The sequence below is a fragment of the Sorex fumeus genome, unplaced genomic scaffold (genome assembly GCF_029834395.1).
Source record: "Sorex fumeus unplaced genomic scaffold, SorFum_2.1 ptg000007l, whole genome shotgun sequence".
Classification (NCBI taxonomy): domain Eukaryota; kingdom Metazoa; phylum Chordata; class Mammalia; order Eulipotyphla; family Soricidae; genus Sorex; species Sorex fumeus.
Window position 1 is genome coordinate 39322867 of NW_026606064.1, and position 14398 is coordinate 39337264.

General features: G+C 42.4%; 1 protein-coding gene across 1 annotated transcript in view; it reads right to left on the bottom strand.

Annotated features, from left to right (window-relative positions):
* Positions 1–14398, bottom strand: part of URB2 (URB2 ribosome biogenesis homolog) — a 35129-nt gene that overhangs the window by 13165 nt on the left and 7566 nt on the right. Inside the window, exons 4-7 of the mRNA XM_056130695.1 lie at positions 10347–13668; positions 6904–7064; positions 4982–5092; positions 2919–3161 (exon numbers count right to left, since the gene is read on the bottom strand). Of these exons, the coding sequence (XP_055986670.1) occupies positions 2919–3161; positions 4982–5092; positions 6904–7064; positions 10347–13668 (3837 nt within the window). The remainder of the gene's footprint in view (positions 1–2918; positions 3162–4981; positions 5093–6903; positions 7065–10346; positions 13669–14398) is intronic.

Here is a 14398-nt window from a genome sequence, read left to right on the forward strand (position 1 = left end):
AAAATAGAACAATCTTCACACTGTTTCCTCTACAGACACTTTTCTGTTGCATTTTCAGCCGTTTCTCATAACAAACAATACAAAATATATTATTTCGGTTGTGCTTTGGAACAAGGATTGGGGCTTGGGATAGAAAAATCCCAAATATGGTGGCGGGAAGATGTAATGGTGGTGGGATTGGTGTTTGAATATTACATCAAATATTGTGAATTACCTTATAAAACAAAAAAATTAAAAAAAAAATAATGGTTCTGGCGAAACTGCACAGCTACATGCAAAAAATGGGTTCAGACCTCTATGTAACAGCATGCACAAAAGTCAGATCAAAATAGATTAAAGACCACATTATCAGACCACAATCCATAAGGCAAATGGAAGAAAAGGTTGGCAAAACCCTCCACAATACTGAAGCTAAAGGTATCTTCAAAGATGAAATGCTACTGACCAAGCAAAGGGAAACAGATATAAACAAATAGGGCTATCTTAAACTGAGAAGCTTCTGCACCTCAAAAGAAACAGTGACCAGGATCAAAGACAGCCTACAGACCAGGAAAGGATATTCACCCCATACCCTTCTGATAAGGAGTTAATATCAAGGATACACAAGACACTGGTTGAACTCTACAAAAAAAAAAAAAAAAATCAAATCAGAAAATGGGGCAATGAATTAAACAGAAACTTTTTCAAGGAAGAATTCTGAATGGCCAAAAGGCTCATGAAAAACTGCTCTTCTTCTGGGGCTGGAGTGATAGCACAGCGGGTAGGGCGTTTGCCTTGCATGCAGCCTACCCAGATTCGAATCTCAGCATCCCATAAGGTCCCCTGAGCACCACCAGGAGTAATTCCTGAGCAACACCGGGAGTGACCCAAAAAATGGGGGGAAAATGCTCTTCATCACTAATAATCAGGGAGATGTAGATCAAAACAAAAATGAGATATCATCTCACACCACAAAAACCAGCACACATTCAAAAGAAAAAAATCATCCGGTGTTGGCATGGATGAGGGGAGAGGGAGGCTCTCCTTAACTGCTGGTGGAAAACAATATGGACGTTTCTCAAAATACTAGAAATTGAGCTCCCATTTGACCCAGCAATGCCACTTCTGGGAATATATCCAAGGGATGCAAAAAAAGCACAGAAGAAATAACATCTGCACCTGTACATTCATTACAGCACTGTTTACAATAGCCAGAATCTGGAAAAAACCTGAGTGCCCGAGAACAGACGAGTGGTTAAAGAACTTTGCTACACCTACACAATGGGATAGTATGCAGTTATTAGGAAAGATGAAGTCATGATTATAAGAGGATGGTCATGGAGATTATCATGCTGAGTAAAATGAGTAAGAAAGAAAGGGAGACATAGAATAATTGAACTCATTTAAATCTCCAAGCCTGCTCGGATTGGGACTGCTCGGATTGGGATCCTCCACCCAGATCCCCCACCTTCTAGTATGTAGTTGCTACACCCACCAACTGCCCCCGGTGCCATGCAATCCCATCAACGGCCAAGACCCAGAGACTATAAAACCCTGCTCCAGGAAGCGCGCGGCCGCATTTGCGGCCACACAACATCTTATTAACTAGTTGTTACTCTGGACAGCCTGGCAGACTACCAAAAGTGTCTTGCCCACACGACAGAGTCTAGCAAACTTCTCGTGGTGTATTCAATATGCCAAAAACCAGCAACAATGATGGGCCTCATTCTCCTGACCCTAAAAGAGACTCGAATGTGGCACTTTTTAAAATCTCAGGTCTAGGACAAAGGAGACGTTACTGGGGCCTGCTCGAGGCATCGATGAACAACAGGATGACAGTGACAGTGACAGTGATTTGTGGAATATAAAATATCATGAAACTAACACCCAAGGACTGTAAGGGCCAGGAAGACTGTTCTACAGTTGGAAGCCTGCCTTATGAGGTGGGGGAGAAGGCAGCTAGGATAGAGATGGGATCGCTAAATCAATTATGGTTAGAGAAATTGCTCGGGATGGGAGATACGTGCTGAAAGTAGATAAAGGACCAAACATGATGGCCTCTCATTATCTGTATTTCAAACCATAATACCCATAAGTAGAGAAAGAGAAAGAGGGAAACTGTCTGTCACAGAGGTTGGGGAAAGGGTGGGATAGGGGTGGGGGGGAGGAAGGGATACTAGGGACATTGGTAGTGAAAAATGTACACTGGAGGATGCGTCGGTGTTTGATCATTGTATGACTGAAACTCAAACATGAAAGTTTTGCAACTATAGCTCTAAGTGATTTAATTAAAAAAAAATTTCAAATATTTGATGGTGCCTGTTTATTTGTCCTATTTATATATTCTCATGAATTACATCTATAGTAGTAGCTCAGTGATCAAAGAAAACAATAATCTAAGATTTTGATTCAGATGACAGATTTTTTTTTTTTTGCTTTTTGGGTCACACCTGGCGATGCTCAGGGGTTACTCCTGGCTCATGCACTCAGGAATTGCTCCTGGCAGTGCTCAGGGGACCATATGGGGTGCTGGGAATTGAACCTGTGTCAGTCATATTGGCTGCGTGCAAGGCAAACGCCCTACCCGCTGTGCTATCACTCCAGCCCCAAGATGACAGATTATTTAGCTGTTCTAAGCCTCAAGAATTACCACCACCTTCACAAACATTAGAGAATGAAATGAGACATCAAGAAAATGCGTAACCAATGTTGACTGGACTTTTCCTAGTCTCAGTTTAATATACTGTTAAAGCAAGCACTCAGGAAACCTTGCTCCCTGTTTCCATATTTGAAACCACTTCAGCCCTGGAAATTACTGGAATCAAAAAGTGTACAATAACAAATCATTATTTTTATTACCCCATACTACTTCAGTTCACTGCTTTATGAAGACTGAATCCCTGCAACTAACAAAACAGTGCCCTGTTCTTCCACCTCACCTTCTGATGACACTGCAGGATTGTGAAAAGCACATTATGTACATTCAGGAAGATGCTTCCATACTCGGGAGGCTTCAGGTGGTCCAAGGGGACTGTCAACAGGATGCTGAAGGCCAGGCTGACATGGTGTGGGTTGCTGATGATCTCCTCTCCCTGCCGCAGCAGTGTGGCCAGTACATCCAAAATGGGCATGACCACCTTGACGGGCACCGGCTGTTCCTGACAAGCCTCTCGGTTTTGCAGCTACAGGACAAAACAAAGGTGATTCTCCAAAGAAACAACACAAAAACTTTAAGACTTTCAGAAAGATGTGATAAATCAATGAAAATCCCAATATGAAAGATATAAAAATGTATAGGCGTCAAAATAAATATGGTCAATGGGTAGCTGGAAGACACCAAGGAACCAGGATTCATCCATAAAGGGCAACCTACTATATATTTAACTGTTTTGGTCTACACTTTTGGTTGAGTTCATTTACCATGAAGAGGAATAATTTCCTATTAAAAAAACTGACTCGTCCAATTTCAATTTTATATCAGTTATACATATATTTCCCCCCAAAGATCATCAGTTCTACATGTCTACCCATAGTACAATACATAGAACTGAGGTTTGTGTGTTCATGCCCAATTCAATCAGCTTAATCAATGGCTGAATAAATAGCAGTATTCCTACAGTTAAAAAAAAAAAAAAAGAACTGAGGTTTGCTCAGTTTGTTACATTTCTTAAAAATTAGCTTCAGCTACAGACATACTACACTATATATAGCCCCATCTTGTCTGATTTCAGAAGCTAAGCAGGGTCAGTCCTGCTTAAGACTTGGATGGGAGACTGCCTGGGAATACCAGGTGCTTTAGTGCAGCAGGTAAGGCATTTACCTTGCAACCGTCAACCTGGGTTCAATCTCCGGCATCCCACATTGCCCCCAAGCACCTCCAGGAACAATTCCTCATTACAGAGCCAGGAGAAACCCCTGAGCATTAGGTAATATAGGGAATTATCCATTAATGCAAAAGCCCAGAAAAGAACAAAGCAACAAAACAGATCAGAAGAAAACATAAACTGTATTTTTGTGACTCTTTGTCCTTCATATGCACAATCAAGGTAACTCTCAAGCAGCATAAATTATGTTAGAGCTAAGTTCAAGTACAAGAATACTCATTAGATTCATAGTCTTCAACTGCTCATTCAAGTTCCAGTCCTCAAGTATAAGATTAAAAAACAATGGCCTTGGTTATGTCCAGCATCCAGTATTCAGGACTGGTGGCAGTCCACTGATGTAAAAAGGCAAAAAACCTACATTAGCTTTAGGAAGCAGAAATCCTAAGACAGGCACAATACAAACTGGCATTTATTTAATAGTGAAATCATTTTCCTTTGTTTTTTTGGTCAAAGACTATAAAGGCTATTTTCAAACAGGTTAATGTACATCAGGTATAAAAATGTAATAGCTGGGTGGAATTCTAACAATCTGCAACATGACTATTCCAGTCTACAAAGCCATTTTCTTTCCTGCTTTAAACACTCTCTTAAGCACATTCCCTTCACTCACACCACTAATATGAACCTATGCATTAAAATTTTGTGGGGATAAGTCTACCCCCGGAATTCTTCTCATCTCATCTCTACAGGCTTCCCTAGTAGTCTAATCTTGTGACCACATTCCTTCTCTTACTATCCTAATGCCTGTCAATGCTCAATTTCCCTCACACCAACAAGTTCTACTGATGATACCAATCTGCAGACAAAGGCACTGACAGCACAGCTCTTCTCTGGATGTAGTCTCCAGAAGCACATTCTGCATAAAGCCCCAGAATGACAGAACCAAAGATGAAGAAAACTGTGAAAAAGGGGATGAGAAGCACATAACTGGAGGTTGCAAGGGGCAGAAGGTGGGCAAGGCACTTGCCTTGCACATAGTCAATCCTGTTCAATCCCAGGAGCTACTTTGTGGCCCCTCAAGTCCTGCCAGAAACGATCCTCCTAACACAGAGCCAGAAGCTTCAACACTGCTGGACATGTCCCAGAAACCAAAAACAAAAACTCCAAAGGGTACTCACAGTTAGAGCTGTGATGATCTGAGGGCTTGCACGCCAGAACAAACTTGCTTGGTCTCCATTAAAGGGGCAATTCAACAGCAACTTGATCAAAGTAACAGTTGACAGCATAGCCTAAGGGAAAAGAAAAACATGTCAGCAAAAAAAAAAAAACAAAACAAAACAAAAAACCCAGCTAACAATCCTAGATGGCTTGTTTCTGGTACTGACATGAAACTGCTGACCCCATTGGGTGCCAGGAGCACGGATAAAACCTGGTTTGGGTAAAATCCCACGGTTAATCCTCTTTATATCGTCAAGCACTTTGGGAAATTACAGCAAAGTAAATGCCTTCTCAGAGGCAAATCACTAAAGAGAACATAAATATGCCAAGACAGGAAAGAGAAGATCACATATGTACCTCAGGATCTAATTATAGAGATCCTGTCTTATCAAGATAATGTCGAAAGAGTAAGGTTATGTAAGAACATAAGTTTATGGATAAAAGGAAGGCAGAAACATAACCAAATAAAATAATCAGATTAGCATCACAAGTGATGGTCGAAAATCAAGGGATGGGAACTAAAGTCACTGAACCAAATGACCCTATACTCGGCACTTTATACCCACAATTTCACCTCATACCAGCCTCTTCCTCTCGTAATAGTTCAGACCTATAAAATTCTACTTTTTGTACCCTTTGCCTTCACTTCCCCTAAAACATACCCTAACCTGCACATACCCCTAAACCTTCCAACCCCATTGGGAACCCTACCTAACTCCTCCATCCCTTTCTGGTTTAGGTGCTATTCTCCTAATCACCTGCAAGATGAGCGATCCCTACAAGAGAATCTGTATGCAGCAGGATGCCCATCCATTTTCTCTCTCACACGCATCCTCTGCTCCTAGAAGTCTGACACACTAACTGTACGCCCCCATCTCCACAGCAATATTTCTCACTCCAGACCCAAGCAAATCCTCTCCAGCTTTAAGCATTCAGCTCAAGTGCCTCACTCCTCCATGAATCTTCCCTGAGTAGTGTATTTAAATATATCTTTTATTTAAAAGAAGAAAACTAAGAAATTTAAAAATGTCTTGTTATACCTTGGTTTGGGGAAGCTAAGGTCTTCTCAATGCTGTAGCACAATCAATCGTGCATGAATAAACTTTTAGGAGGGGTCGAATGAAAGCAGTCCCAAGGGCAGCAGGGAAGGGGCTGTCGGGAAGCAGAAGAATTGGAGTCCTGCCTAATCTCATCAGCCTTAAGCATTCATGAAGGAGGTATGAGTTCTCCCAGCTGCCCTGCTCTGACCTGTATTACCTTATCCAGCTATCTTCCCACCCAAATTAGACCCAATTCCTTTGCAAATTATAATCAGGAGTCAAAATTATCACTTGAGAGGCAGAGAAAATTCAGAAGAATCCTGAAGTATAAAATTCCAGCCTGGCCCCTTCACCTCCAGTGCAAGGCAGGGACAACATGTGACTGACCAATCCAGGAGCTAACCAAATTTCCTTCAGCTCATGAGCTCAGTGAAGAAGTTTTTCAAAACAGGTATGGCCAAATGCAAATTCGGGTCTTTATTACTAACTACCAAATAAACGAAGGGGAAAAGAATGAAAAGAGCATGTTAATCTGATTCTCAAACAAGATCCAGGTGGTGTGAATGAAACAAGTAAAATAAAGTATGAGGGGTAGAGGTCTTAGGCAAAGAAACAGAATTTAACATTTTTGTATCAATACTCTGAGTGCATTATTTAGTAGTTCACATAAGGACATATTGTTGAATAAAAAGAGTTTCCCACTGGTAAATAAAGCCATACACTAAGTTCCCAGATCCCTTCTGAGACATTTTAGTGGCCACACTAGATCTCAAATAAGTTTTCCCACTTAAAGTTACTATTATTTATGTGCCCGCTATGCAAGAGAAAGAGGAGTAACCCACCTTCACATCTGCTTTCCACATGTTACTGGTGTCTAATCCTTGCAGAACATACTGCATCACCATCCGAAAGTCCTCTATAGTCCCAACCGCTAATATTTGGCTGAACAACATTTTCAAATGAGGTTCAATATCCTGAATTACCTGAACTGAAATTGCAGGATCTGCATGAAAAAAACAAACAAAGAAACAAACAAACAAAAAAAACCCCAAACTGTGAACATGTGGAAGATGAAATAAATGAGAGCAGTTGTGATGAAATGATGCACAGTTATTGAAAGCTACCACTGTAGACCTGCAGACTAGTACCAATTTTCAGCCTAGAAGCTGAAATCCACTGACAAAGAATGCATACATTGCACAGGCAAGGCTTTGGGCTCAAAACTCCAGTACTGCATACCCCAAATGACACCAAACACCACCTCCTGGGCCAGACCACCACAGGAAATGGCCCCCACAACACAAAATATTTGTAAATTTTCAATCTTTAAAAGCCCACCACTGGGGCTGGAGCAATAGCACAGCGAGGACCTCTGCCTTGCATCCAGCCAATGTGGGTTCGATTCCCAGAATCCCATATGGTCCCCCAAGCACCACCAGAAGTAATTCCTGAGTGCAGAGCCAGTTGTAACCCCTGTGCATTGCTGGGTGTGACCCTCCCCCCCAAAAAAAGAAGCCCACCATTACAAGAACACTGAAAACAAAGAGCACAGGACACACAGTATTTACAACATGATGCCATTGTGCAGTGACTCCAAGCACTGTGCATACACTGCCCAGAGGACCTGAGACACACACAGCGGTGTGCAGCATTGCTGAACTGTCCCACCGCAAACTATTGTTACTTTCTTTAACCTTTTTTCTATTTTCCTTTTATAAGAATATTATGTATAAGGGACAAAGGAGCGGGATGGTACTTTTAAAAGAGTAATATTAATGACATTAAAACTCTTGGAGAACTGCCTATAACAGCCATTTGGGTCTCACTAATGCATGTAACTTTTTCACTATCCCAGGTTATCTGGCCCAAGGTCTCATGATAAGAGTTCAAAGTTACTAAGATCGGGACTGGAGCGATAGCACAGCCGGAAGGGCATTTGCCTTTCACACAACCAACCCAGGTTCAATCCCCAGCATCCCATATTGTCTCTCGAGCACCGCCAGGAGTGATTCCTGAGTGCAGAGCCAGGAGTAACCCCTAAGCATCGCTGGGTGTGACCCAAAAAGCAAAAATTTAAAAAGTTACTAAGATCTAGGGGCCAGAGCAGGAGTACAGCAGATAGGGCATTTACCTTGTATGCAGCTAACCGGGTTCAATCCCAGACATCCCATATGGTCTTCCCAAGCACTGCAAGGAGTAATTCCTGAGCACAGAGCCTGGAGTAGCCCCTGAGCATTGCAGGGTGTGACCCAAAAAAGCAAAACAAACAACCAAAAAACCAAAGTGCTAAGCACCCAGACTTACTCGGTGAGCCCCATTCTCAATCTATAAAATATGCATAACAATACCAACTCCATAATAATACCAACTGTGGTGCTAGCAAAAAAGGTATCTGACATATGAAATATTCAGCATTAATTAGCTTAATTCAAATTATAAAGCCATTATTTATAAATGTTTTGTTTGCATGCAATCTCTCTAACCACAGTTCCGGTTTATAGTATTTAATTATCCTCTGATTTGTCTAATATGTGTGCCTAGTTAGAGAAGCCAAAGTAAACACCTCATTCATCCCCAGAAGAGGATATACAGTTCCACATATACATAAAACATCTTTTAAGCAATGAACTGAATTGAGATTATCTCACCTATTGTTACAAAGCATTTATTATAATGCATTTATAATGCATTTATTAAAATGCTCATTTTATGAATTAGTATAAACCACCCTTGGGGGCCAGAGAGATAATACAATAGATAAGGTGCTTGCCTTGCACACAGCCAACCCGGATTCAATCTCTGGCAACCCATATGGTCCCTGAGAACAGAGCCAGAAGTAAATCCCAAATACCAGAAAAGGGAAAAAAAGTAATAATTTAAAACAGCTTTTAAATAAACCACTCCTCGGGGCTGGAGAGATAGCACATCGGGTAGGGTGTTTGCCTTGCATGCGGCCAACCTGGGTTCAATTCCCTGCATCCCATATGGTCCCCTGAGCACCGCCAGGAGTAACTCCTGAGTGCAAAGTCAGGAGTAACCCCTATACATCACCAGGTGTGACCCAAAAAGCAAAAAAATAAATAAACCACTCCTAAAGACAAGTTATTCACAGACAACCATAACAGTCTTGGTATTTCAAAAAAAAAAAGAAAACCAATAATAACCAAAGTCTTGGTATTCTTCCATACTTGGCATCTCATTCTCTAGAGTCTAGCAGCTTAGTTAGGTTTAAGAGAGCATGATGTCTGGGAGCACAGCTTGAGGGGGATTTGGGCTGCTGCCTTGCCCCTCTACTACCATGATAAGGTTCTGCCCCCCAGGGTATCATAAATCTTGTTTCATGAAGGCCATGCTTTGCTGGCCTGGAAAGATGACATCTGACTAAAGTACCACCATGTCCAGATGATGGGCTGAGCCTCTGCTCAATCAGTATCCACAGTCCTTACCAGTTCAGGTACCACTGAAATCTAGAGGCTGAAGTCCTGACCTTAAGATATTTTGGGTGGTTTCATGTGAATCAAATCATGTACAGCACTGTAATCCTGCTGTTCATCGATTTGCTCGAGCGGGCCCAGTAACATCTACATTGTGAGACTTGTTACCGTGTTTGGCATATTGAATATGTCACGGGTAGCTTGCCAGTTTTGCCGTGAGGTACATTAAAAAAAAGAGAGAGAGAGATTTTTAAAATCTTTTTTCCCCCTAGGTTTTTGGACTTGCAGTGCTCAGGGCCTACTTCTGGCTCTGTGTTCCTAGTGTGCGGTGTTCAAGGAACCATATACAGTGCAGGGACGGAACCCGGATTGACCATATATGCAAGGCAAACACCTTACCCACTGTACTACCCTTCTGGCCCCCTCTGTATCTTTGAGTCAACAAGAAAACTTTAAATCCTGATCCAGAAATAAGAATGAAATGATCTATGATGACATCCTGGGGGTCAGACAGATAAAGGCTTAAAAAGAGATCACAAAACTATAAATCAAGACTATTTCCAAAAACAGTGGAAAAACTACAGTGCTAAACAATAAACTTAGCAGGTTACCCTATGGGTAAATAACCAATTTCAAAGATCACCACTTACATGAACAGAGAATGCTGGCACTGGGTACAAGCTCCTGAAAAGTGAATGGGCGTAAGATTTCCAAACCATTCATTGTCATATCTTTTGAAGTACTTATTCCAAAATGGAGCGGCAAGGATAGAAACTCACCTTGCCGGACATTTAGCTATCTTCTACTAAAAGTGCGACAGTACAGAATTAGCTCTAGAGAAAGTATCTTACCTGTAAGAACTTCTCTCACTGAATTAAAGATGGAGGTAAAACAGGAATCCTTCGTGGGATGTAGTTCCGGGGCCAACAAGAAGACAGTTAAAAATCGAACAGCTGCCTGAAAAGATGGAATGTTTCCTGCTAGGGATGGCAACCCTGTCAAGATCTTTGAGTACATGTTCTGGTACAGGGCAGCACGAGGGAGCAGCACCTTGTCGGCAGCTGGGGAAAGCTCTGTCCTGGGACTGGAGTTCTGGTGCACATCCGCTTCCAAGAGGGTGACAACTGAGGAGATGAAGGCAGAGGAAAGGCACTGACCTGAGGTCTCACATGTCAGGCAGAGCTGGAGCACAGTCCCTGTGTGGAGAATGGCTTGCTCCAACAGCTTCTGCAGAGCTTCCAGTGCCTCATGCTGCTGTTTCCTCTCTCTAACGAAAGGCCCTAGGACTTGGCATAACTTAGTAAAAGACATCAGAAGGAGCTGTCTACACAGAGGTTGCTGATTTTCCGAATGTTTGCTTAAAGGTGCTTCAGTAGACAGTTTGCACTGTGAGAGGAATGTGATGATCTTCCCAAAATTTATCACCAAATTCAACTTTATCTGTATAAGCATCTGCATTAGTTGTTCTAAGAATGTCTCAGTAACTTGGAGGAACTCCATCCAAGAGGGGTTATCCATATCGAAGAACAATCTACTTACTTTGAACAATGAGGTCAGTATGATCTCAAAAATATCACTTACATACAAGATCTTGAGCACTGACTTGGCACTTTTCCCCCTTTGAAGATAACCCAGAAGTTTATAACAAGTCATCAAAAATTTGAGAGTCAATGAAGAAGAGCAAGAGTGCCCGAACTCAGCTAAAACCATAGACAGTAATAAAAGGAAATAATGTACATGGTAGGGCGTTAAGAGGCTATCCAATTGTAGAGTAGAAATAATTTCTAAAAGTTCCAGGAGGCTTTCTAGCTGTTCTTCCTCCAGCTGGATCGGAAAGTCACTCTTCACCAAGGACAGTAAGTTCTGGGCAATTTCTCCTTTTGGTTCTACACCTTCAGGCCCAGATTTTGCAAACCTGTTTTCCAAATGGGCCACAACTGTGTGGTTCTTTTCAAAAAGCCAGGGTAACCAGTGCTTAAGAGAGGACTCATTCTGGACATGAGAACACAAAATGCTAGAACATCTCACAGATAGGCACATTAAAAAAGCAGAATGAAGGGATTGTAATTCTGGAAAAAGAGGACTATAAAGAATGCTCTTAGATAGCTTTTCAAGTGTAATGTGCTGTTCTTCGTCTACCAAGCCTTCCTGGGCTTGACTCATTGACAAAGTGCTTAGCAGGACACTGGCCAGGTATCTCACGTCATCTGAACATAGATAGGACATTAAAATGGTAAGATTTGACACAATCAAGTGCCAGTGTGCCACAGGGTATGCAAGTGCACTCAATGTTGCTACCTGGCCATCCCATGACGTTGTTGATCTCTGATTAAAGCTCTCTCTGCCAGAATCAAGAATGAAAGCAGCATCACCCCTCAAAATGCAGAGGGTTTCTTCAGACTGGTCACTAGTTTGCATTAAAATCCTTTTCATTCTCTGCAAATGGAGTAGCTCTAAACAGTACTTGCCAAGAGAGTCAAACTGCACGATCAATTTTTCAATCTTCTCCCAATGATGTGTTTCTACACCTGAGAGCAACAAAGGGTAGCTTGAGTTCTTCAGAGCATCACATGTGAGGGTCCCTGACACAGAGCAATACTGGCTACAGTTTATACTGAGCATGGTGTCCACCTGAGCCCAGGTGTAAGCAAGCAGGAGTGCAGAGTCACTAACCTTCTGCAGCCACAGCTCAGATTCTGGGACTTGTGAGACTAAGAGAAGGTCCAGCTTGGGCTTCACAAGCCCCTGGAGAACTCTCTCCATCATACACTGCATCCGTTTGATGATGGGCTGAGGTGTGCTGCTGTCCAAACTCTTCATGTTAAACATGATGCAGTGTAGCAGAGAGCTCAGGGACAGTGACTTTAGGGCCATGTCTACATCACCCTGCAAGTAAGGCAAGACCAGAGACTGGAATTTATCTAGAAGGAGGGTACATGTGTCTAAGATCTGGCTCAGTGGTAACTCCAAGAGACACTCACAAAGCACCTTGGAAGGGCCAGAGGCCAGTACAGGCTGTCTCAGTGCTTCTGCAGCTGGACGACAGAGCACTCCCAAAATCTCCTCAAACAACCGAGGCACTTGCCGGAGTTTGGCATACGTCTGGAAGAGAGCATGAATGAGCATCTCCTGGGCTTTTCTGGTTCGATACTCTGTTACTTCTGCGTCAATCCAAGCTGAGGACAACAGGTCATCCAGATCTGGCTCCAAAATCAAGTGATTCAGAGACATCAAAACCTTGAGGCAGCGGAACCAGGCTGGCACAAGTGCTTGTGAATGGTTTATCAGCAGCTCAGCCACACGACGGTAAAAGTGGAATTGAGCCTCTCCATGCCGGATCCTATCAGCTGCTATATTGTAGATATTGTGATTGGCCACAAGGTTAAGCAGCTGCTCCACTACCAGTAGTTCAGCAGTCCAATCTGATACAGACAGAGCATTTACCTGCTTCTCCTGCAGGTGTGAAATCCTCAAGCAGTCAAAGAGCCTAGGGAACACCTGGAAGCAGAGAAACTGGTTCCCTTCTTTGAAATACGCATCTAGGAAGAGCTTATACAGCAAAGTCACCGAGCTGGTTATAACGGCAACATGAAGGGATGGTTCACAGTAGCTAGAATCCACCAGTGCAGCAATCACAGTGTCTGCTGGAGCTAGAAGAGTCTTCATGGCCGCCATCTTTGTGTCCTCTTGTTTGTGGTCCAAGAGCTCCTCTTTGTAGGAGGAGAGCAGTTCTGGCTGAAAAACTCCACCTTGAAGCATAGCCTCAATCTGACTCCGAATGTCTCTGCTCAGTGCCTGCCACTGCTGACCCTGGCTTGCCTGCGTCCATGTGCCTGATGACAGCAGGTGTCTCAGGACTAGGCAAGGCTGCAGCAGGTGCCCAGTCACCTCCCCAAAGGCACGTCTTGGGTTGACCTGCTGCTTCTGGATCGATAAGTAATGGCCAAGAGCAAGATGAATAAGCTCAAATAACTGGGCTGGCACGGGTTCCTCTGGCTGTTTGCAGGCTAACTTACACAGCTGACTCAGCAAGGTCACAATCAGCTCCTGTTTGGCTGTGTAAATGACAGCAAGGGCAGGTGTGGAGAGGATGCCCTGGCAGCAGCTCAGCACAGCACAGATGTTCCTTTGGGATCCCGAAAGAGAGAACTCGGTTATTCTCTCATTTATGATCTGAATATTAAAGAAAGAAAACTCATTACTCTTAAACTCACACATAAAGAAAAAATACAATAGAATCAATGAATACACACCTTGCCTGCATATTCATATGAAAGATATCCCCAAATTATCTGAATGACCCAGACATTTGCTTAACTCACCAATGAAGGCAAAGCATATTTTAATTCCTCACACATCCAACTCCTACCAATACAAATTCAGTACAATTGTCAATCTACTATCCTTTTTAAAGCGCTAGGTTTTATAAGGAATAAATTTCAAAGATCACTTCTTAGACTCTAAACCTGCAGTTCAGCTTAGATGCTATAGGTAGGGGAAGAGTATCCTTGGTTGCGTACTTATAGTCCAAACACATTTTTGTAGTGTTTGTACTTAAAAGGTAAAGCAAAAGGCTTTCTTAAAAGGTAAGCAATGTTGTCTGTTGCAGCCCCTGTGGAAAATATTATGGAGATTACCTTAAAAAAAAAAAAACCCTGCAACAGAACTCTCAAATGACCCAGCAAGCCTATTGCTTCTTATCTATTTCCAAAACACAAAAACATTTATTTGAAAAATATCTAATGACACCGATTACAGCTCTTAGTACAAGAGTTACGAGAACGGAAAGAACACAGGTGTCTGGCAGAAGAGTGGATAATAAATTTGTGGGAACTAGAACTATATACAATGGAATAACACTAAGCAGTAACAAGAAATGATGAAATCATGCAATTTGCTACAC